General features: G+C 39.3%; 1 protein-coding gene across 1 annotated transcript in view; it reads left to right on the top strand.

The window, feature by feature from the left end:
• The window catches only part of ST8SIA6 (ST8 alpha-N-acetyl-neuraminide alpha-2,8-sialyltransferase 6), a 138,047-nt gene extending 113,439 nt beyond the window's left edge, over positions 1-24,608 (top strand). The window contains exons 5-8 of the mRNA XM_068538990.1: positions 16,696-16,840; positions 20,263-20,375; positions 22,801-22,893; positions 24,140-24,608. Coding sequence (XP_068395091.1) covers positions 16,696-16,840; positions 20,263-20,375; positions 22,801-22,893; positions 24,140-24,608 — 820 coding nt within the window. The remainder of the gene's footprint in view (positions 1-16,695; positions 16,841-20,262; positions 20,376-22,800; positions 22,894-24,139) is intronic.
• The last annotated feature ends 235 nt before the right edge of the window (positions 24,609-24,843 follow it).

The following is a 24,843-nucleotide window of genomic DNA, read 5'->3' as shown; positions in this document are numbered from 1 at the left end:
GGGCCACTCTTCATCGCGGTGCGCGGGCCTCTCACTATCGTGGCCTCTCTTGTTGCGGAGCACAGGCTCCAGACGCGCAGGCTCAGTAATTGTGGCTCACGGGCCCAGTTGCTCCGCGGCATGTGGGATCTTCCCAGACCAGGGCTCGAACCCGTGTCCCCTGCATTGGCAGGCAGATTCTCAACCACTGCACCACCAGGGAAGCCCAAGAGTCTGGTTTTGAGAGACCTTTCTACAAGTGCAGAGTAGGCAAAAAAAGAAAGAGAGAGCTATGGAGGTATTGAACTATTGAGGATTAATCCCAGATAATTAGCTGGAAGGACTAGATGAGTAGTGACACCGACAACTAAAGTCGGGATAAAGGAGCTTCCACTTCTGGCGGTAAAGTTGATTTAGGGCCAACCTTCTGAGAATAATACAAACAAAACGAAGTATATGAAACACTTCTTTTGAGGACAATGGAGAGCTACCAAGGCAGGGGGAATTTCCAGGACTAAGATCCAGAAGAAGAGAGAAGCTGAAGGAGAAGAGACGCCTTTGGAGCTGCTTTCCCTCACAAGGAACTTGCTGGATGCAAAAGCAGAAGCATGGAGGAGAGGTAGAGACATAGAGCAGGGCTTCCAGCATACCCTAGAAGAGACCAGTTCTCTAAAAGACTGAAGCCCAATTGAAGTCATTTGCATCCTCCCTTGGATTTAGGTCTGCCCTTAGCCTAGATGCCTGATAAAAACAAAATAATCCTGGGGCATCATTTAATCCACCGAGGGTCCCGAATAGAACAAAAAAATAGAGGAAGGGCAAACGTGCTTCCTCTGCTTGAGCTGGGACATTCATCTTCTCCTTGGCCATCAGCCTTTGGACTCCTACTGGGACTTACACCGTTGGCTCCCTTGGTTCCCAGGCTTCGGATTTGGACGAGAACTAAACCACTGGTTTCCTGTGCCTCCAGCTTGCAGACCGTGTACCGTGGGGCTTCTCAGCCTCCGTAATCATGCGAGCCAATCCCGCATAATAAACGTTCTTTCTACATAGCTATATTTACAAAAATAATCCTCTCTGGAAGAAGGTGACCTCCTTCTGAGCCTTGAATGATCTCTGCAAGTTTTTACGCACAACGTCTAGCTCAGTTAAAAAGAGAATACTTTTTAAAGGTTTTTTCCTTCTTTCCCTCGTGTGTGTGTGTGTGTGTATGTGTGCACATGCAGGCACTAAAAATCAGGAGTCTCTTTGAATCCAAAGCCGTATGAAAGTCACTGGTGCAAATGATAATGGATAGATGCTGTATAGACGGCTGGTATGCAGATTGACTGGCCATTTTTCCCTTAGAGCCATCTCAGTGTAAAAAGTGCATCCATAACTGTGATGATTACCCCATGGTAATCATCTATCCCTTCAGTGCCAATTTAAGTAAACATCTGGGACCGTAACACTTATTGTTTGTTGTCTTTCAAGAGAACAGTCATGGTGACATTTATTTATTTACTTGAATATTTATTATATTGGTACATTCTTTTTATGCGCATATTTGTGAACTAAATTATATAAACCCTCATCAGAAATCTGTGCAATTAAATCGTAATAAACCGTTCACTTTCCTCGGTTTTTACTGATATAGCTGGCCAAATCTGGGGAGTTTCTGGCTTATTTATAAAGCTGGCATTATAGAAATGTCCCCTATTATTATAGATGTCAAGTAACTAAATAGTATTCTATTTTATTTTATTTATTTATAGCAATTTATACCAAATTGAAGAAAAGTGAAAGGTGGTAATATTCTTTTAGCAGGAATAACAAAAGTTACATTAAATTCTAAAAAATATGAGCAAGTGAATATATTCTAAATCCAGCTGTAGCCTGATTGTTGAAACTCTCCAAAGTTGACACCTAGGGGCTATTTGAAGATTATGGGACTTTGTGGTCACAGGATCTCAAAATCAGAGAGCTTTTAAAAGCTTTCCTTAAATAAATATGCTACTCGCTAGCATAGGGCATACATTTTATTTATCAATAAATATTTGTTTTGGGATTACTCTGTCAAAGCACAGTAGGCTTAAGCCTGTTACAGTTTCAGACACAAAGTAGAACCTCAGTAAATATGTATTAAATAAATGGATGCGTGAAAACCAACAAGGGAATGGAGGGTTTTCTTACTGATTTCAAAGAAATTGAAACAGTTTGGAGACGAGAAATAAAAGTGTGACTATTTATGATTTAATGTTAAAATGAGTGACGTATACAAACACCGTAGTATATCAATGCTCGGTCACTGTGGGATGTAATTTCTTGAAACGTTTTGTGGAAAGAGGCAGGACTGAGCTGTAGCTCTGAAGACAAGTGGAAAGAGAGGGAGAGACCAGGAGTGATGGGACCAGGAATAAACATGAGTAAGTTTCAAGACCAGCTTCACTGTTGCAGTGAACTTGTTCTAGAGGGTGCTTGGGATGCAGGGGATACTTACAGGTAGATGGGGTCGGCCTTATGATGCACAGGACTCTGATTGTCAGAGTAAAATCCTTCCACAGGCTTTCTGTAGATACCAGGAACCCAATAGGGATATTGCCAGCAAGGGAATTACATGATGAATCTATTATTTTAGCGAATGCATTCAGTCAGCAAAGTCTTAGGAGGGAGTGAATAGACTGAAGGAAACCAGAGCAGTCAGGGGCTGGTGGTAGAAAGATGACTGCAATATGATGAAGATCTAAAACATCACTGGTAGCTATAGAAATAACAAGGAAAGGACACTTGGCTGTGAGCTCCTTGAGGACATGGTTTATTTTTTTTAATCTTTGTATCTCCTGTGACCATCACATAGATGGTACCCAATAAACAGCTGTAGTATACATGACTGAAAAAGGGGCAGAACTTGGTTGCTTATTGATTCCTAGTTTTCTAATTGAAGGAGAAAGAAAAATAGAGTCAAAGAACCATGAGAAAATGTGGGTCTGGTCGATTGGGGTAATAGTGGTGCTAGTGACAAGTAGAAAGATTTCAAGGGGAAACTGCTTTTGAGAAGATAAGCCTGTTTGGGGCAGGCTATGTTTGAGATGACTTTGGGACAACCAGATGCAGAAGATGTTGTTTCCTTGGTCTGGGATAAACATGTAAGTGTTGAGAGAAAATGGGCTCTCCCAGAAAAGAAAGTTTAAAAGCTAGGTTATGTAAGAAATATGGCCCTGGAAAAGCCTATCTTCTAAGCAGTCTTAATTTTTTTTCCATTTAACAATGTTTGTCCGCTTTTCATAGATTCTTAACCTTTTAGTCATTCAGTAATTTAATTGTGAGTCTGAGAACTTGTACCTGGGGTTTGAGTCCCTAACTTCCCTCAACCTTTACCTGGAAACATCTGAGCTCTATATTGGTGGTTCCATGAAGCCCTTGAAATTGTATGTGATACTTTGCACATGTTTCTGGGAAAAAGATCCCTAACTTCATCAGATTCTCAAGGAGCCTGGGAGCCCCAGAGTGGACTAAAATATTTCTAAGAACTCTTCCAGACCTGAAGCTCTGTTTGCTTTGGGGATTGATTGTTTGTTTCACCTTCCATGTAAGCATGATTATCGTTAAGTTTAGGTGTGGCTATAGCTCAGATTTATCGCTACTTGTAATTCTAAATTAATTAATTAAATTAATTCTAGACTTCAGTTATGAATTGTTATTTCTGTGAGATCGTAAAGAGGGATTTGAGTAAGAGTTGAAAATGTCCTACCGCCTTTTTTCTCCCTTGGCGTGTAATTTCATTTACGTATAACTGTACAAAGTTAAGAATGTCAAGCTGTCTGCCTTCTGCTTTTAAAATCATTAATTAATTTTCCTATTACAATTATTTTCCCCAAGCACAAGTTGGTACACGTATACTAATTTGTGGAAAATCTAACCTGGATTTCAGTTTAAGAAATTATAGATGGTCCCCCATTTACGATAGTTCTACTTAACAGTTTCTTTATTTTATAATGGTGAAGAAACAATATGCATTCATTAGAGACTGTACTTCACATTTTGAATTTTGATCTTTTCTGTAGTGTCTGAGGACAGAGGGAACAAAAAGTGTCCACCGAACTGAGAAGGTATCTTGAGGTTGAAGAATGAGGCAGGCAGCTCCATATAATCGGTGGATCCGTTTATTATATGGTAACTTACATACAGGGTAGGATCAGGCAGACGTTGATCCAGAGCATGTGCAGCTGTACTCTGCATCTCCGAGGGACAGTTGGGACAATTTTATAGTTAACCTAGGGTATGGGGGTATGTGTTTGCAGACAGCAAGTGCATTCCTAAGTCAAGATTTATGATGGGGAGCTAGTCTCATGGGTGCCAAGAATATGTCCGCGAAGGTCTTTATCACTGTTTGGAGACTAACACAGCACAGAAACCACTTGGACCTAATGATGATTAAACAACATCTATGAACTACAAAGCCCTTGACAACAAAGAAGAGATTTACCCCCAGTACAGTCCTAGGTAGGGTCATTGGAAGGACAGGAGGCCTGGGATGGCATCAGTATGCTAACAGCCGCGCACCAGGATAGTGATACATACCTGATATCATTTCGTGATGCTGGGCAGCTCCCAGGCAGCCTGGTGGTCACGAGTGTGAATAACCCACGCACTGACAACCATTCTGGACCCAGACCACCATTCTGCTTTTCATCTTCAGTACAGTATTCAATAAATTACAGGAGATAGTCAACACTTTGTTATAAAAGAGGCTTTGTGATAGATGATTTTGCCCAGCTGTAGGCTGATCTAAGTGTTCTGAGCACGTGTAAGGTAGGCAAGGCTAAGCTGTGATGTTCGGTAGTTTAGGTGTATTAAATGCATTTTCGACTTAGGATATTTTACACTTCTGTTGGGTTTACTGGTGTAATCTCATTGTAAGTGGAGGAAGGTCTGTATTGGTTTCCACACTGTCTCCCTGTCACGATTAGAGATGGGTAGGTAATCATTTGCTTGAGCAGGACACTTGGATATTTGAGAATAATGTTACCGAGTCCGAGCTTGTACTTCTCGCCATACAACAGGCCAGTAAATTGAGAGGTGAGTTGTTGGAGCGAGGACGATCGCCTTTATTTGGAAAGCCAGCAGACTGAGAGGATGCTGGACTAGTGTCCCAAAGAACCATCTTGCCCGGGTTTGGACGCTAGTTCCTGTTATTGCTGCAAATATTTTCTGGTTCCTGCCAGACTCGGGAGGGGCTGCGTTAATTCCTTTTTTCCTGCAGCCACTCACAGGTGGGCCTGGTCAGGATGTTTCCTGTGAGCGAAACAAAGGTATTTTAGCTTAAGCCTCAGGCATGCGAGGCAGGGTTCCTAGAGATGGGCCATCTTTTACAACGCTTTAGTGATGCTCTAGCAAAAGCAATAGAGCAATAGAATACAAAGGTTGAAGTAAAAGAAACAGATCCAGTATGGAGTCAGATGTGCTCTTCCCTATTACAATAACATTGAAATACTTAAATTCAAATTAAACATGTTATGAAATGCTCCCGACTCCTCTTCCTCATCTTCCTCTACTTCGCCCTTGAAAACTCTTTTGTGAAGGTATGGAAACTTTTGGTAAGCAGGTTTTATCCCAGCAGAAGATCTTTGAGCTTCAATAATCAGTCTTAGATTCCCTTGGTAACTTGCATGGTTATTACTGCATTAGCTTTCATGAATTGTTTTCTAACTTAAAAGAACTGTGTTCATTTGTGTAATCAATTATAGAAAGCTAACAGGTATACAAGCAACAGAGCTTAATTTTTATTTTACTTTCACTTTTTTTTTTCCAGAAATAGTCGCACGATTATTTTGTTTTGGGTTTCTTTTGGAACCTCTAATACCATTTGATTTCTTGAGACATCCCTATGTTTCACAGACGTGAGTTTGAATACAAAAATGACTGAACATAATCAGTATTTACTGAAAACATAGTGGCAGAAAATGGTGCTATTGTATAAAGGCACATGTTTATTTTAAGGCTCATGCAAATGAGATGCGTTTCAAATTACTTGTAAAACAGGTATTTTGTACCTGATTACTTTGTTACAGATACCTATTTACATGGTAGCAATTTTAATAAATCTCAAATTATCCCCTCAGGTTTGGTTCGATTAAAATTTCTTGAAAGTAACTTTGTCTTTCTTTGTGTTGGATATAAAAGAAAAGATTCCATTGCTGTCTTAGTAGATTTCTTGATATTTCTAAAATAACAGCCAATGTGTTGCTTTCATTTTTATTTGAGCTCCTTGGACAAAATACAGTGTTAACCAAAAGAAAGTTACAGACTACATATCACATACGTTAATTTTTTACTATGTGACACTTACATGTTTGATGGTTTAGCCATGTGAAAGGATATAAATTCTGCAAATAAATAGATGGTTAAGTTAATCAGTATTTTTCAAGAAGTTGTAAAACTGAGCAACCAAGCGTAGTTTGACCAACAAAGTTTGCAACTATTTTCTAAAGTATGTCTCCAAAAGCAATAGCTATGGTTTGATTTTGGATAGCATGTGGTGAGCTTACTCCCTTTTTTTTTTTTTTTTTTTCATTCAGTCAACACTTAACATTATTAAGTCCCAGACATTTTGTCTTGTAGCACAGATTTCTTGGAGAAAAGCAAAAGTCATCTCTATCAGGGGCTGCTTTTGATTAGACAAAACCATGTTCATTTTTCTGAACCTCTGTTCTCTTCCTCCTCATACCCTTTAAATTGCTGCTTACGATTCATGCAGGGTGACTATGGTGACAGCTCAAAGCAATACATGTTTTTAAAAAAATTTAAGAAGATGTTTGCACTTTGTGATAGGTGTTTCGGGTCAGTTGTCAGATTGAAAAAGCTTCTTTCCCTCGTTTCCTCTGCCTCGAGACCATTTTTCAGTGTTAATATTCTGTCATACCATTTTCTATTTGTCATGCCATGCAGCCTGCCTGTGCATTTAGAAAAGCAACAAAAACCACACCATGTCATTACATCCGCTGTATTTAATAATAGAAACTGGCTCTGTACATTTAGGGACTAGTTCCTGTCCTAGTCTTCAGAATATAAACTTCGCCATAAAAATGCATCAAACCACATGGGATTCACTGATCTTCTAAATTTTATTTCAAAAACGTTATCTCCCAAGTTGTACTCTGTATTAACCATATTTCTTTATGCTCCTAGGTCGGAGAAGTCTTCTTCTAGACCACCCTGCCTTTCAAGCCCTCTTCTCCTTGTTACGTTGCTTGGGGTATCTTCATTGGTACATTACATTCTTTAAACACTGGTGCAATGTCCCTGTATACGTAGAGATCTGTCTCCAGTGTTTCAACATTATCTCCTTCACTTCTGAGTTAACATTTCAGTGGAGTTCCTGTCCTTTGCTTTGACAGTCATAGTCTTTCATATTTTCTTTACCTTGGTTTACTTATATTCCACTCAGATAGATGAGCTGATCTTTCATAAATGTCAGAATATCAGTGTACACATATAAGGGCAAAACTCAGTCATCTGAGATGTGGATGGAATTTGGTCTTTATTCATTCTCTTCCTTAACCTGAAACTTTTGTGAATCCCATATTGAACAGGGAATCATATACCCTCTTGGATTTTCCTATGGCTGCCAGGTTATGAAGCAGAACTTTGAGTGGGTTGAGGTAAAGCTAACATTGTGAAGTGTGTGAAACTGTCCATTTATTGTATATTTCAAAACGTATTGAAATCCAGCTCTGGGTCAGGTGCCTGGGCTTCCTTCCACCCCGCCTTTTTCATCTTCTGTAAATTATCCCAGTTCCTTCCTCATTTCTCTCTTGCTTCTCAATGCGATGCCTCAGGGTCCAGAGACACAATGGGATGTCAAGTCTCCATGTTCCCAAATGTTTTCTCCCTCATCCTTCCTCAAAACTCCACTTTCTCTGTGCCAGACCACCCCTGCCGTGGGACGTACTAATTCATGTTACGATGTTAATGATGAATGGGTGGCTTTTTTGAATGCCATGCCTCCCATTCTGTATCTAACTGGATTCATTAAGGACAGTCACCAATGTCTGACTTTCTAATTCTAAATGTCTAGGCCATTCTGCCTTCCTAATGTTGTGAGAGAGCCAAGAATTTGAAGGTAAGACTTTGTGTGATTAGTATCATGAATTAACCTGAATCAGGGATGATTATCAATTCTCCCATCCTATCTTTCAGTGTGATGCCAACCTGATAATCCCACAAACTCATAACAGATCCACTCTGGGTTGCTGGAATTTCTCCCAGTGGTCTGGGAGGCTAGTTCAATCTCACGGGTGGTTCTGTTTTAATTTAGGTATAGGCATATTGCTAAAAGAGGTAGTGTCTATTTGAAGCCCTTAATGCTTCTGATCTGTTGGGGCTGAAACAGAATGTTTTCATGCCTTTTGAATCCCTGCGAACCACTGGAATTCTTAGATCATTGTATTCTTAAAAGCAGTCTATTTTTTGGACTTCCCTGGCGGTCCAGTGGTTGACTCCGTGCTTCCAGTGGAGGGGGCGTGGATTGGATCCCTGGTCGGGGAACTAAGATCCCACATGCCGCATGCAGCCAAGAAATAAAAAAGGAAAAAACAACAACAACAAAACCAATCTATGTTTTTAGTGTGGAACATATATTCATTGTGAGCCAGTTGATTCTAAAATCACAGTATTTTGACATGCCATCTTGATTTGAATTTTCATTTTACTTCTTACCCAAAGACCCTTCTCCACTACACAACTGAACCCTGGAAAGAGTTGTCTATACTCGTTCTGTCTTCCACCCACATCTTTAACGACATTTGACCTATGTCAGCAGTGACCCCACGTGCTAAATCCAAAAGGCATTTTCCCTTCCCATTTTGTTTGAGCTCTCACCTCTTACCAGGATTTGGAAATGATAAACCATTCCTCGCTCCTTGAAAGATTCTCACCCTTGGTTTCTGTGTTGCTCCATTTGTTCTTTTAGCTCCTTCCTCCTCATCCCCATATCAATCCATCCTCGAGTCCTGTTTGTATTTTAGAAGTGTCTCTCTAGAATATGGGCATCTTTGCTGGTGCATAGGAGACACTCCATGACTGACTATGGTTGGGGGCCCCTGTTTGCTTCATCACTATTTCTCCTTTGGATTACTGCAGTGATCTTCACGATGGTCATCAGCCGTCATGCTGGTACCCTTCTCCGTTCTCTATACAATAGCTGGGTGGCTTTTTTACAAAATTTTATTGGAGTATGGTTGATTTACAAGGTTGTGTTAGTTTTGGATGTACAGCAAAATGATTCAGTTATACATATATTCATTCTTTGAATATATGAATATATTCATATATTCATACATATATTCTTTACCCACATAGGTTATTACAGAATATTAAGTAGAGCTCCCTGTGCTATACAGTAGGTCCTTGCTGGTTATCTATTTTATATATAGTAGTGTGTGTATGTTAGTCCCAAGCTCCTAATTTATCCCTCCCCACCACATTTCCCCTTTGGTAACCGTATGTTTGTTTTTGAAATCTGTGAGTCTGTTTTGTAAATAAGTTCATTTGTATCATTTTTTAAAAATTAGATTCCACATGTGAGTGATATCATATGATATTTGTCTTTCTCTTTCTGACTTACCTCACTTAGTATGATAATCTCTTGGTCCATCCATGTGGCTGCAAATGCCATGATTTCGTTCTTTTTTATGGCCGAGTAGTATTCTGTTGTATATATGTACCACATCTTCTTTGGATGGGTTTCTTTAAAGGGAAATTGGGTGATGACAGATGGTCACAACTCACGTCCACCAAGCCTACCCCTGCCCCAACCTGTTTGGAATCCACTGGGCCGGGGGGGGGGTGCATTCAAAACTGAGACTTAAACTCCCTTAAGGCCCTATATTTCCTGGCCACTACCTACTTTTCCGACCTCACCTCACACCACACTCCGCCTGGCTCTTTTTGCTCCCTTGCGTTGGTCTTCTGTCTCATCAAATGTCTGATACTTGCTTCAGCCCCGGAGGCTTGACAGCTCTGTCCCTTCTGCCCCCCATGCCCCTGTTCATGTGCACTAACCTTTCAGATCCCACATCCATCATCTCTTGTTCAGGAAGGCCTTCCCTGAACACCCTGATGAAGTCATTGCTGCTGTCCTGTGATGAGATTCTCCTTCATAACACTGATCACAAGTATGGATTGGAATTTTGTGTGTGGGATTAATTTATAGCCCTGGTTACCTGTGATCCATGTATTCTGTAGAGTGCAAAATATTGATGGGAAAACATCTTCATCAGGAAGAACCAAGAATCTTTCTAGATGGTTCTAAAATGAGTCAGGGCTCAGTAGAGGAACCAGGAGCTGGAAAGTATACTCAGGTTTCTGGGCTCAGAGCATAGGCTCAGCTTCACATTGGCTTCATGTGTCTTATTTTATTGACATTTTGTTTGTTTTCCATAGTCGTTGATTTTATATTTGATCTCCCTATGAATGCTGAGTTCCCATTAGGGACCATTTTACCTTGGACAAGAGGCACCTGGGCAGGTGTTTATTTGTAGCATCATTATCATTCTTATTAGGTTAAGTCACTTCTCTCGGCCAGTCTCTTTATCAGTTTGATAAAGATGAGTAATACCTTCTTTCATGAGTTTTTATGACTTTTCAATACGTAGAATGTTCAGTACAGAGTCCGTTATATGTTAAAGTCTCAATACTTGATCACTATTATTATTATTATTGTTAGTTTAATATCATTTTCCTAGCTTACAATGAATATTTTACTAAAAATAGTAGGTTGCAGTCTTCCTATGCATCATCTGCAGTAGAAAAGGACTTACCTTTACAGGAACTGTCTGTGGCTTGTCCCTCCCTTTCAAGACGGCTGGTCAAATCGTGTTTGGCAACACGCTTCAGAGGTCCAACAAGGAATGACTTTGAGTTGCCTGAAAATTAACCAGCCTAATTCTAGGCAGAGCACAGAGTTCTGCATCCCGTTCTTTCCCCAGATTACTTAGCCCCTCAATGGGGACAAAACCCTAACCGTAACCCTAACCTTAATCCTACCCTGGCAGGTTCAGGGTACGATGCCTTATCTGTTGGGCAAAGCCTGAGGGCAGAGATGAAAAGTCAGGATGTGGAGGGAAACCAGAGGCCAAAAGCAAGAAAATAAGTGCCCAGGTCCCGGAGGCCAGGCAGAAACAGAAGCTGAGCTTGGGGCTGAAGCCAAAAAAGCAGAATCCTACTACTGGGCATATACGCTGAGAAAACCATAATTCAAAAAGAGTCATGTACCACAATGTTCATGGCAGCTCTATTTACAATAGCCAGGACATGGAAGCAACCTAAGTGTCCATCATCGGATGAATGGATAAAGAAGATGTGGCACATATATACGATGGAATATTACTCAGCCATAAAAGGAAACGAAATGGAGTTATTTGTAGTGAGGTGGATGGAGTTAGAGTCTGTCATACAGAGTGAAGTAAGTCAGAAAAAGAAAAACAAATACCGTATGCTAACACACATATGTGGAATCTAAGGGGCAAAAAGAAAAAGGTCATGAAGAACCTAGTGGCAAGACGGGAATAAAGACACAGACCTACTAGAGAATGGACTTGAGGATATGGGGAGGGGGAAGGGTAAGCTGGGACAAAGTTAGAGAGTGGCATGGACATATATACACTACCAAACGTAAAATAGCTAGCTAGTGGGAAGCAACCGCATAGCACAGGGAGATGAGCTTGGTGCTTTGTGACCACCTAGAGGGGGTGGGATAGGGAGGGGGGGAGGGAGGGAGATGCAAGAGGGAAGAGCTATGGGAACATATGTATATGTATAACTGATTCACTTTGTTATAAAGCAGAAACTAACCATTGTAAAGCAATTATACTCCAATAAAGATGTTAAAAAAAATAAAAATTAAAAAAAAAAATCAAAAAATAAACTGCAAAGAAGTGAATGTCAAAAGACATAAGCTGGAGTCACGAACAACCTGGGCACCGTGTTTCTAACCCGTAAACTCTCTCAACTCCAGTTTTCTCATCTCTAAAACGGGAATGGGGGCTTCCCTGGTGGCGCAGTGGCTAAGAATCCGCCTGCCAATGCAGGGGACATGGGTTCGAGCCCTGGTCCGGGAAGATCCCACATGCTGCAGAGCAACTAAGCCCGTGCGCCACAACTACTGAGCCTGCACTCTAGAGCCTGCGAGCCACAACTACTGAGCCCGTGAGCCACAACTACTGAGCCCGTGTGCCACAGCTGAGCCCCCGCGCCACAACTACTGAGCCTGCTGTCTAGAGCCCGCAAGCCACAACTACTGAGCCCGTGTGCCACAGCTACTGAGCCCATGAGCCACAACTGCTGAGCCCGTGTGCCACAACTACTGAAGCCTGCACGCCTAGAGCCTGTGCTCTGCAACAAGAGAAACCACCGCGACGAGAAGCCTGAGCCCCGCAATGTAGAGTAGTCCCCCACTCACCACAACTAGAGAAAGCCCTCGCGCAGCAACAAAGACCCAAAAATAAATAAATAAGACTATTTACTACTTTAAAAAATAAATAAAATGGTAATAATTATATTTTCTATCTCCCTGGTTGTTGTGGGCATCAGATGTCATAATAGGTGTGAAAATGCTCTGGAGAGTGTACAGTGCTTTAACAGGGTGAGGTTTGTGAATGCTGATCTGGTTGGATATTTACTATGCATTGGAAAGGGCGAGCTTTTTGACTCCATCTACCAACTCAAATGCTAATCCTTCCTGAAACATCCTCACAGATGTTTTACCAGCTCTCTGGGTGTTGACTTGGCTCAGTTGACAGGTGAAATTCACTATCACATCTAGTGAATACCAAGTGTCCTTCATTTCTTAATGTCTCTTGCTCTTTTTACACAGGAAGGGGGAAATTGCCATGCCCATTATTGTGAGCACATCTAGTTGACTTTGGAGTCACCAAGGATTAGAACTGACTCTGTTTTTAGGGATGATGGGAAATGGAATAATAGAAATACAATGCCATTTTGTTTTGTTTGTTCTAAGCATCTCAGCTGTATACTAACACTGGCTATCATGGGGATCTTTACCATATGCAGGTGACCTGGGAAATGACAAAGAGCATACATTTATAATTCTGCCACTAACTATAAAGGCTTACAATGTCCCATTAGTCAGTGACCCAACACAGGCTGCAGAAATGACATTTTGGCTAATTATTCCGATGTTTTTCCTGGGATGTTATTAGGAGTGATTAGGTATTTAACATTGATTTTTGATAGTGATTTCTTTAAAAGTGCAGGGGGGATGGCTAAATCAATTCTGGTGCATTCAGACAGTGCAACACTACTCCAGCAATAAAAAGGGACAAATTACTGACATACGTGGCAACATACATGAATTGCAAAAACATTTATGCCAAGTGAAAGAAGCCTTACACAAAAGCGTATATACAATATGATTCTTTTTTTAAAAAAATTAATTAATTTTTTAAAAACATTTTTATTGGAGTATAGTTGACTTACAATGTTGTTTTAATATGATTTATATAGATTTATATTTATATAGATTTATGTATATGTTTATATAGATTCTGGAACAGGCAATACTAATGTTTGGTAAAAAATAATCACAAAAGTGGTTGCCTTGAGGCGGGGGAGGGCTGGAAGTGGACTGGGAAAGAATTTGAGGGAATTATCCAGTGGGGTTGATAACATTCTGTATCTTGACAGGGGATTGGGTTACAGGGGTATATGCACTTATCAAAACTCATTGAATGCACTTGGGATTTTATTGTATGTAAATTCTGCCCCAAAATACAAAATAATGATATACATGCTGAAGTATTTAGGGGTGAGCTGTACTGATACCTGTAATTTACGTTGAATTGCAATAACTACAACAACAAAAATGGATTGATGGATAAATACACAACCAGGCAAATATAGTAAAAAATCACTTGTAGAGTCTAGCTGGTCGTTACTCACATGCTCATTGTCCAATTCTTTCAACTTTCCTGAGGGTTTGAAAGTTTTATAATATAATAATTGAAAACATAGTTTCAGAAAAAAACAATTTTTTAAAAAAATTTTGGCCACACTGCACAGCTTGCAGGATCTCCGTTCCCTGCCCAGGGACTGAACCCCGGGGCCACAGCAGTGAAAGCACCGAATCCGACCCACTAGACCACCAGGGAACTCCCAGAAAAAAGAACTATTTAAAAACCCACAAAGGGTACTTTGCTTAGTGGTGTTTTTTTTTTTTTTTAATAATTGCATTTTTAAATTTTTATTTATTTATTTTTGGCTGCGTTGGGTCTTTGTTGCTCGCACGGGCTTTCTCTAGTTGCGGCGAGCAGGGGCTACTCTTCCTTGTGGTGCGCGGGCTTCTCATTGCTGTGGCTTCTCTTGTTGCGGAGCGCGGGCTCTAGGCGTGCGGGCTTCAGTAGTTGTGGCACGCGGGCTCAGTAGTTGTGGCTTGCAGGCTCAGTAGTTGTGGCTCGTGGGCTCTAGAGCGCAGACTCAGTAGTTGTGGTGCACGGGCCTAGTTGCTCCGCGGCGTGTGGGATCTCCCCGGACCAGGGCTTGAACCTGTGTCCCCTGCATTGGCAGGCAGATTCTAAACCCCTGCGCCACCAGGGAAACCCTGCTTAGTGGTTTTTTTGTGTGATGCAATATTCTTTCAAGCACCAAATATCCTTAGAGAAATTAAGTTACTTGTAAAAGGTAAATGAGAATCTATTCCATTGCCTTTCTCAACATGCCGCATAAAAGAGACATTTAAAATTATAAACACATAAGGATTTCTGAGTTTGCAATATGTCACATGAACTGTTATGAAATTAAATTTATAATTACAAATACTTAGTGTCATATTTTTGACTACACATCATTTCATTTTCAATTTTTTCTTTTGTTGGTCTCCATGAGCTGTTAGAAATGGTGGGTTCTGAAATGCAAAGAGAAATAATAAGCAGGTGATAGAATTCAAGTAAGAATGTACTATTTTAATAATATCAGCTAACTGATACGAACTAATTTGAAAATCTTGATTTTTAGGGTACAAATAATATCACAGCACTGACTTTTCATACCCTGAGAATTACTGGCATTCACGAAGACTGGAATATAATTCAAAATGACTATGACAGATTAGAGCGTTGTATTCTTTCAAAAGAACCAAATTCAGTAGGAACATATATAAAAGTATACCCTTCAGGACCAAAAACCAGTAAAAAAAAAAATATGCGATGGGAAAGGGCCAGTTCAGAATTTAGGGTATCAGTACTGACCACAGTCAGCTCTGTCTGCTGAATAGTCACTGTTCCTTGTGCTATGGTGGGGTCCAACTTTAATAAATATTTTTAAGTAAAATGGAGAAATTAGTAAAGGTTTAAAGATGAACAAGGTGACATTAATGCAAAAACTGGTCTTATGGAGAAAATCTGAGAGAAGAGGCAATTCTCTAAATGCTTCAAAATTGAAAAGGTTCAAGTTTTGCTTGATGATTACCATTTTCAATTACGTGAAGTGTTTTTTTATGGAGAGATTCTGTGAAAAACTAACCAGGGAGGTGGATTTAAGTGAAGAGAGTTCAGTTGTGCAAATCAGAGAGTCTCTTGACTTCAGGGTTGATTAAGCTGTGGAATAATTATCAAGAGACGCTACGGAGTCTACATCCCCGGAGAATTACATAAGCAAAATATAAATTCTGAGTGGTTCTGGATTCACCTGCCAGAGGTTGGGGGCAAATTCCGACAACCCCTGGCAGGACCTTTCTGGGTCTGCATTCTGACAATAAGGTTTCACTCCATAGGAATAGTTTCAAAATATAGCTCAGTACTAAATTACACTTTTCTGGGCTTTCTGTAAAGAATGGCAGCTTTAAATTCATGTCATTTAAAAATTCACTCTATTAAAGTACAGCAGTGTAGATATGGTTAGCAGTACTGTATTGCATACTTGAAATTTGCTAAGAGGGTAAATCTCAAGTATTCTTACTATAAAAAAAAGAAGAAAAAGAAAAAAGATAACTATGCGAGGTGATGGACATGTTGATTAACTTGGTTATGGTAATGATTGCACAGTGTGTATGCATATTAAACCATGAACATAAACAACTTGTATTTGTGAATATTTTTTTCTTTTGACCGCACCATGAGGCTTGTGGGATCTTAGTTCCCCGACCAGGGATCGAACCCCAGACCCCCTGTTAGGAAGCGCAGAGTCCTAACCACTGGACTGCCAGGGAACTCCCCGTTCGTATTTGTGAATTATACCTCAGTGAAGCTCAAAAAAAAATCACTGTATTGAATGATGCTTCTTTTCATTGAACTTGTCTCATAATAAATGATTACATATTGCTTTGGTGACGATTTGTGACACTGGTCTTAATTTAGTTTCTGTACTGTTTAATAAAATAATTAGAAGGTATTCTGTCATTTTCTCTTTGTTGTTACAACATTATCATGAGAAAGAAGTCTTTGTATTTAAACCATTATATAATCAGTATTTCCTATGGGTGACTCGGTCCCTACCTGAGTGTAAGTACGTTAATGTTCTTTGCTATTTAATCCTACCACAGCACTCTTGCACCATCCAGGGACAGTTAGAATGGAATGAGATAAAAATGTCATCTTTGCGAATGAGGTATCTTCTCTCTGAAAGTCAGTATGGCAAAATCCTCTTCTGCGTTTATCATCGTCATCTCTGTTTTGGGTTTCTTAATCTTATTCCTTGACTCACTTTTATCCTTATCCTTCGCAGAGTGAAACTTGCTTCGTGTTGTGATGCCGTTCAAAACTTCATTGTTTCTCAAAATAACACTCCCGTCGGGACTAACATGAGTTACGAGGTGGAAAGTAAAAGCAAAATCCAAATCAGAGAGAACATTTTTGAAATGTTGCCAGTGGTGAGTGAGAATTTCTTGTGGTTTGTGTCACCATTTAAGGTGAATCTTGGCTCAGATTAAGATATAAGAATGGAGCAGTTAATTCATTAAAATGCCACACTGTTGTGTTGTGTAAGATATGTATGGCAGTCCCTTTTCAGAAGGCAGTTTTGAATACTTGTGGCTCTGCGGGGAATGGTATTTATATCTTAAATGATAAGCTCTTCCAGCCCTTGAGTCTTCATGACTCATCCTTGAATGAGATGACGTACTTGGGCTTTCTGCATAGTAATTACCAGGGCTTGGGAAGATGACCATTTTTCGCCTGCAATAAGACTCCTCCAGTTGTCAGTTTCAGTGACTAAATCAATTCCTTCACAAAGAACTGTAGGTTTATGTGGCTAATCTTTGGGAAGTAAATACATAAGAATTTGCGGTCTGTAAACATAACCTCCACAAGACAGGGATTTTTATCTACTGTGTTCTTATGTATCCCAAGCTCCTAGAACATTCCCCAGTGCACAGATGCATTCATTACATATTTGTTATTTAAACTAATGAGTAATGATACTGTATCATTACAATATAAATCCAAACTTGGGGGGAATTTTTCTCCGGAAAATATCCCACTGCTGCTGAACTACACTCTCAGGCATCTTTTTATGATTTGATGAAAAGCAATTAGGCCAAGTCAGTGGTCAAAATGGGATCGCTTTATATCTGCAGTTTACCAACTGTAGAATATTCACTTCTTACAATTAATTCCATTTTGCTGGACCTTTGACTTGTTTCAACTATTTTATTGTCATGTAAGTTGTTCCAATTTTTTTTTTAATATTACAATTCAAAGGAAGTATAATTTTCTGGGAATGAACGAAAAATCAATATAAAATGTTAGAGAAAAAATATCGCACATTTTCCGGAAGGGAACGGGGACCAAAAAAATAACTCATACGGCATTCTGAAAATCCCCTCGTGATGCACTGAAATTACCAATAGCTGAAAAGATAGCAACTAAAGAATATTTATATCCCTTATCAGGGAAGACCTTGGGGAGTTCCACAGAGAGCAACTCTTTCACCCTTGCCATTTTTGCTAGTGTTCTCCTTGCTTTAGGCTGGTCAGAACAGAGGAGCTGCAGGTATTTCTTTGCTTCTGATTGGCACCTTGAAAAGAATAACTTAGCATAGGCTTGATAGTTCTGGATGCAATTAACAGCATCCATTTTCCAGATTAATACTGACTTTTTAAAACTAGGGGGAGGAAATTCTGAAGTTAATACGGTAACAGCTGCAAAGCGAGGTCACTTTTCTGTGTTTCTTCAACATTCCCTTCCACAGACACAGCATCCGAGGCTGCTTCCCACACCCCAACCCTGCTCTGTTCTGTGGGGCACACAGCAAGCAGATCACAATAGATGCTTTGGACGAAATGTTGTGAAGTCACTTACTCCAAAGCTTTGCTAAGTTACTTGAAAAGAAAACCACGAAGCTGGTTTTCAACCAGAGTTAGCAACAAGCAGGCAGTTGAGTCGCCCAGGTTTGCGTTTCCTTAGGAGACTTATTTTAAGGAACGTTGAAATTGTCATTTATTTGAACTCTTACTGAACGTAAGATAACAAAGCATATGGATTTTTTCCTCCCAGTTGACCAAGAAACCAGAGAAAAATGTTCATTATTTTGAGTGCTTAATTGGAGATATGTTCCCCTCAGTAATCTTTTCTATTGTACCATAAAGAGCCTATTTGCATTCTGCCCTGTCTGTAAAATTCAGAATTTACTGTGGTATCGGTTAGTAAACACGGTCTGAAAACATCTTGCGCTAGAAGTTCAGTGACTTGAAGGAGCCCAGAGTCTGTGGGAACCATTCATTAAAGAGCCAGTCACTCTGCTGGGCGTCACATCTGTGCAAGGAAATAAGGCACATCCTTCAGTTAACCTTTCACCCCTTGAATGACAGACAGCACCTGTATAATGTGTCGTGGTTAAGACCATGGACTCTGAACCAGACTGCCTGGGTTTGAATCCCAGCTCTGCTGCTTTCTAGCCCTTCCTTAAACTCATGCCTCCATTTTCCCATCTGTAAAATACTCACAAGGTTGTTGGATGGATTCCATGTGTTAACAAGTTACGACCTGGGAAAGTGCTTCTCGCACCAGAAGCACAGTATGATTTTTCGTTTTTATGGACAAATGCAGACGTGCTGAAAGAGAGTTCTCGTCACTCGATTGGCATCTCCCAATGCAGATTCAGGAGCACAACGGGAGTCAGGGTGATTCAGGATCTGTTGGGCAGCTCAGAACCATGCCGGTCCTGGGGCGTTGCCAGTGGGGCTGGTACACGGGGCAGGAGGGTGCCCTGATTCGTAGCAGTGTAAATATCCCCATCGTGGCGATTGTAATTTACCAGTGGTTTCACAATCGGCTGACAAAATTCCTGAATATTTACCAGTTGGTGCCCATAAGCTGGTACAGCTGGGTTCCAACATGGCACCAGGGGTTGCACCCAGGTGGCCATTGGGCCAGTCGTCACCCATCGAAAAGCAGTGATCCTCTGGGCGAGGTCTGCAGTAGAAGAGGGGGGAAATGAAAAGTAATAAACATGCTCTCTGCCCCTGAGGACCTACACTCACATTCTGGAGACAAAGCAGGTGAATCAGGACTTCATCATTGCGGAACTCTGAGCTGACACCCTTGCTGCTGGTTAAGGTCACATCATTACTTCCGGAAAAGTGACCAGCAAAGGCAAAGTACACTGTCAAATTGAAAAGTTATGTTTCAGACCACGGAGCATTTGGTAAAAGTGGGAAGTCTTTTGGGGTCGGCCAGTTGGGTCCTTGGAGGAGACAAAAATGATTCCGGCCTTAGAAATGAATTTGAAACAAGTCAGCACAGCGTTACTGGGCCTCCCTGAAGCACCGTGGCTGATCATTTACAGAGATCGCAGGCATAAATCTCGTGTCATCACTGAGCCGGAAGGTCTAACTATTTAAGAAGCACAGAGAACTTTCACTAAATTATCTATTAATTTTCTGGCCAAGAATAGAGAATTTAATGCTACTTTGGAATTGCTTTTTCTGTTTTTGGCTGAAAATGGTCCTGTTTGTCGGAAAGGCCCATGTGGGATTTTGCCATCCTCAATTTATTTACTTAATTATGTGATGTAATATACATTAAAGTACATTTTAAGAACAAGTGTATTATATTTTGTATTATTACATTATGTTTGTCTATGATATGCTATATATTCCTCTCAAGAGAAATGAAACAGGTTTACAGGATTTTTTTATGATGTCATAAGTTGATTAACATGCTGTGGTATTGCTTCTTGTTCTTTTTCTTTCCTTAGCATGTGTAAAAATTAAGCTACTTGAATTAAGCTGATGATGTTTATGGTTCTAAAACTAAAGCTATTTTATGGCAGTTTTTCCCTTTCTCCTGATAGTCTCAGCCTTTTGTGGGGTACCCCTACAATCAGTGTGCGGTGGTTGGAAATGGGGGGATTCTGCATCAGTCTCTCTGCGGAGCCGAAATCGATAAATCCGACTTTGTTTTTAGGTAAGCTCTGTCAAATTGGTTTCTTTGACATCCAAGATCAGCTGGATATTTTAAATGAATAGGCTAAAGATGCTCTGTGTAAATTTTGACCTTTGAACTCTGTTGCTTAAGCCTACAGTTTATCTAGTGTGTTTCCAAAAGTGTTAAACGGATCATGAGTTCCTCTGACTGTTGCTATGGTCACTTAACTTTCCAGAAACCCCGCATGAAATCATAGTCAAAGAGGGTCTTCACTGCAGGACTTGTCAGAGCCTTCAGTATATTAAGGATACTTTTTTTTTTTTTTTTTTAAACAGAGCATTTCAAGAACACTTTGTTCTCAGGTAATACTTGTGAAAATGCTGACTTAGATACTGTATAGCCATACAACGTTGTTGTTTATTTAGGTTTCTGGCCTGAAATTTTTAAAAAATGTGCAGCTTCTAAATTCTGATCTTTTAAAATGTTTATATCTCAATACAAGCTAGCTTGCCAAAAGAGAAACAAAAGTGGTTTCTCTGTGTGTCTGAACTAATAAGACAAGCCACAGAGCATCTCCACTTTCAGAATATTATGGAAAGAGGATTCATCCCTGTGAGGGTGGATGTCAATTGAAGTGCACCTTTTTATAAAGTCAGTTGAAATCCGTTTCTTCCTATTTCAGGAGCACCGATTGCATAAATCAGAGGAGATCCTTTGATCTTTATTGATTTAATGCTGCCCATTTTAGCACATGAAAAAGAAACACGATTCTGAATCAGTAGCTCCCCCTCACTTTAATCTCATTTAGAATTTTATGCTGAAGATAATGGCAGAACAACAGACCTGGCAGTCCAACCATTATTGAATGTGTTCCTCATGATGAATGTGAAAATGGCCAATACCTGCATGATTTAGCTATTTTGTTAAAGTACTCAGTATGGAAAAGCCATAAGGAAGATAAATAATTCTTTTTGTAATAGACTTTTTTATAGACTGAAAATTCCCAAAACATCTGGGGTGAATATTATGCCTAAACATCCATTTTACTTTATAGCAGATATAAGAAATACAAGTTTAGGTTTAACAAGCAGGAAAAAAAAACCCAAAAACAAAAAACTCAACAGCTACTTAATTTATAACTCTAAAATAAATAGGTATATTTCTAGATTCTGCATTTGTTGAGGCCAGCTATTTTTCTGAATATAGAGTTCCTTTTGAAGTTAGCCTTCCAAACTGAAAGGTCAAATTGGGGCTGTACATGGTTGGTGGCATTAAAATTTATTTAATTTTTAAGCCTTTGTCTATTTTGGTCGTACATGTTTCATAGTTTATAAAACCATCTGGAAGCTGATTATCATTTTTTTTTTTTTCATTTCAGAAGATTGGGAGCTGTCAGTTAAGTGTGTAAGGAGCAAAAATAGGTGCTGAGTGGTTTTACTGTACTGTGTATATACAATACCCAATATTTCCCCTAGGGGTCTCCAATGACACCATATTGGAAATCATCTTCGAGTCTTCAAAAGAATATGAGACTGTTCTAGAAAGTAGATTTGTTACAGGAAGCCCACTAATGAAGACATTTCTGTGGCCTATTATCTAAATTAATATTTATTTTTCCCAAGGTGCCGTATTTGTTTTCTGATGTATCTTTTTTATCAGTGAGAGAAGTACATGTTTCATTTATTCATATATTTCATAGAGCATGGAATAGAATATTTCAACCTCATCTTACAGAACACATCAAGTTTAAACAGCCTTCCTCAGAGATGCTCCCTTTTGTATATATAGCTTTAAAGAAATGGTCTACTTGAAATTCTGTAAATGATACTTTCTCTTTTCTGTGTGACAAGAATATACTTACTCAAAATTACAATTCTTAATTTGTTTTCCAATTTAAAAGGAAAATAGTACTCAAAAGAGGATGAGAACATCAATATGAAAACATCATTATAAGAACATTAAGGCTTTATTTATTAACAGCTTAATTTGGTGGGAAAACAGTCCATATGGGAATCAGGAAATTTTGATTTTTTTTATATAACCTTTGCTTCTGACAGACACTATAACCTTAGTCGCAATGCCTCAATTTTTAAAAATCTGTAAATTGGTGATCATACCTCCATGGGAATCTAATTAATATAAATAATAATTTTAATAAAAGGATCATGAACTCTTCAAAAGCTAGGCAAGGTGTAATTGTCATTTCTAGTTTTGTTACTTATAAAGGGCTTACATAATACTGAAAGCATTTATCAAATTCATTTATTTTATCCAATATTGAAATGCCAACTAAGAGTTCAGTACTTCTTAAATGGTTTTCGATGGAAATCAGATGAATTCTGAGGACCCTCTTAACAACAATTTTCTCCAATAAAATGAGAATGATCACGTGTGTATGTATGTGGATGTACTTTTTTTTTTTCACAAGTTATATTTTGAGAATAGTTTTCCTTCCAAATTTCAGGTGTAACCTCCCCCCAACCACAGGAAATTTTACCAGTGATGTTGGCACTAAAACCAACCTGGTGACGCTAAATCCCAGTATCATAAGACTAAGGTAAGTACCTCAAATTGCATAACTGTTCAAGAACATTTTTCTCATTATTTAACCTGTTTCTTAGTCTGAGCACTAATCTTGTTGCTGAGACTGACTTCTAATACAGCTGGAATGGCTTTTTAGGAAAATATATAAGAATATATTGGTAATTTAGGTTGTGGCTCATAAGAGGTATGTCCAGTTGTACTTCTAATGTCATAAGCTGAATGTTGCTAATCCAATGAGAACTTTTTAAACAATAATGAAGTTGCTGTTTTAGATTTCCTTTCAGAATTTTAGTGTTACTCTTGTCTTGATAGCGCTTTCTTGAAAAAACTTAGTCTATTTAGAAGCTTCAGAGAGTAACCCTTAGGAGAACCTGGCAAAATCAAGTTTTCACTTCGGGCAGTTTATTACTAAAAAATAATTCCTGTATTTTATTTTCCACAATGTAACTACTACAAAATGTTGGCTGTTTAATAAAAATCCCGTATATAGTTTTATTCAACTATTTTCGTCCGAAGTGACTAATAATTGTTATTAGTAGAATACACCCCTCAAATAGTTCTAGTATGGCTTAAGAGAATATAAAATATTGTACCTGTCTCCCCAAGGCTTATTTTCTAAACACACACAGTCATGCACACCAGTATATTTACTGAGGTATTATTTAAATTAAACACATAGAGCTATCACAATCCATGGAGGAAATTTAAGATGCGTGTGTGTGTGTGTGTGTGTGTGTATGTGTGTGTATGCATATAGATATTTTAGGCTTTCTAAAGGAAACTGTTATTTTATAATAACATGTATATACAAATGTACAGCTCAATGAATTTTTTTTAATGTACAGATATTTTAAGAGTGTGTTATGTTTGAGAAAACATTTCAGCATTATACGTTTGGAAGGTAATTCATCATTAAGAAGCAACCTTAGGAAAAAATTACTGAGTTGGAAGATAAAATAATATAAAAAATGTATGTCCAGTAAGGGTATTGCCCCATAAGAATATAGAAATGAAAAAAAAAAAAAGAAGGTAGAAATGAAAGCCTAGATATGCCAAGAAGGAGAAATGAAGACCTCACCCCTGATATTTACAAGATGCTTACTTAACATGAGTTTTCTCTGAGTCTGCAGTTTGTCTCTTTTATATACAGTGATATAAATGGTTCTGTTTTTTGGCCAATGGTGAATTCAGCCTCATGTTACCAAAACTGCTCCTTTGATGATTACTGTTAAAATCATGATGTTTTAAAAATTTGGCAGATATGGGAACTTAAAGGAAAAGAAAGCAATATTTCTGGAGGACGTTGCAACCTATGGAGATGCATTCGTCCTTCTGCCAGCATTTTCCTTCAGGGCCAACACTGCGGCCTCTTTTAAGGTGTACTACACACTGAAGGAGTCTAAAGCAAGACAAAGAGTTTTATTTTTCCATCCCAAGTACCTGAAAAACCTTGCCCTCTTCTGGAGGACTAAAGGTGTGACCGAGTATCGCCTGTCCTCCGGCTTGATGATCACAAGTGTGGCAGTTGAACTGTGCGAGAACGTGAAACTCTATGGATTCTGGCCCTTCTCTAAAACTGGAGAGAACACACCTGTCAGCCATCACTACTACGATAACAAGTTACCTAAGCGCGGTTTCCATGAGATGCCCAAGGAGTATAGACAAATTCTCCAGCTTCACGTGAAAGGAATCCTCAGATTACAATTTAGCAAATGTGAAATAGCCTAAACCTGATGTCTTTAAACGGGAATCATGTTCACACAATGCAGTAGGTGAGTGTCAATGTTCCAAACACCGAAAGAGGGGGTTGTAGGGTGTCGTAGGAAGAGTCCCAATATTTGGTTGGATCAAAGCTCTGGCACTAGGTTTGCAGTCTCAGCAACTCATTTCATTGTTCTGATCTTCAGTTCTCTTCCTGTAAAATGGGGACCATGATCTCTAACTCATATTAGGAGAATCTGAT

This window comes from Eschrichtius robustus, chromosome 1 (genome assembly GCF_028021215.1).
Source record: "Eschrichtius robustus isolate mEscRob2 chromosome 1, mEscRob2.pri, whole genome shotgun sequence".
Taxonomy (NCBI): Eukaryota; Metazoa; Chordata; class Mammalia; order Artiodactyla; family Eschrichtiidae; genus Eschrichtius; species Eschrichtius robustus.
This window is presented reverse-complemented; position numbering and strand designations above follow the sequence as displayed.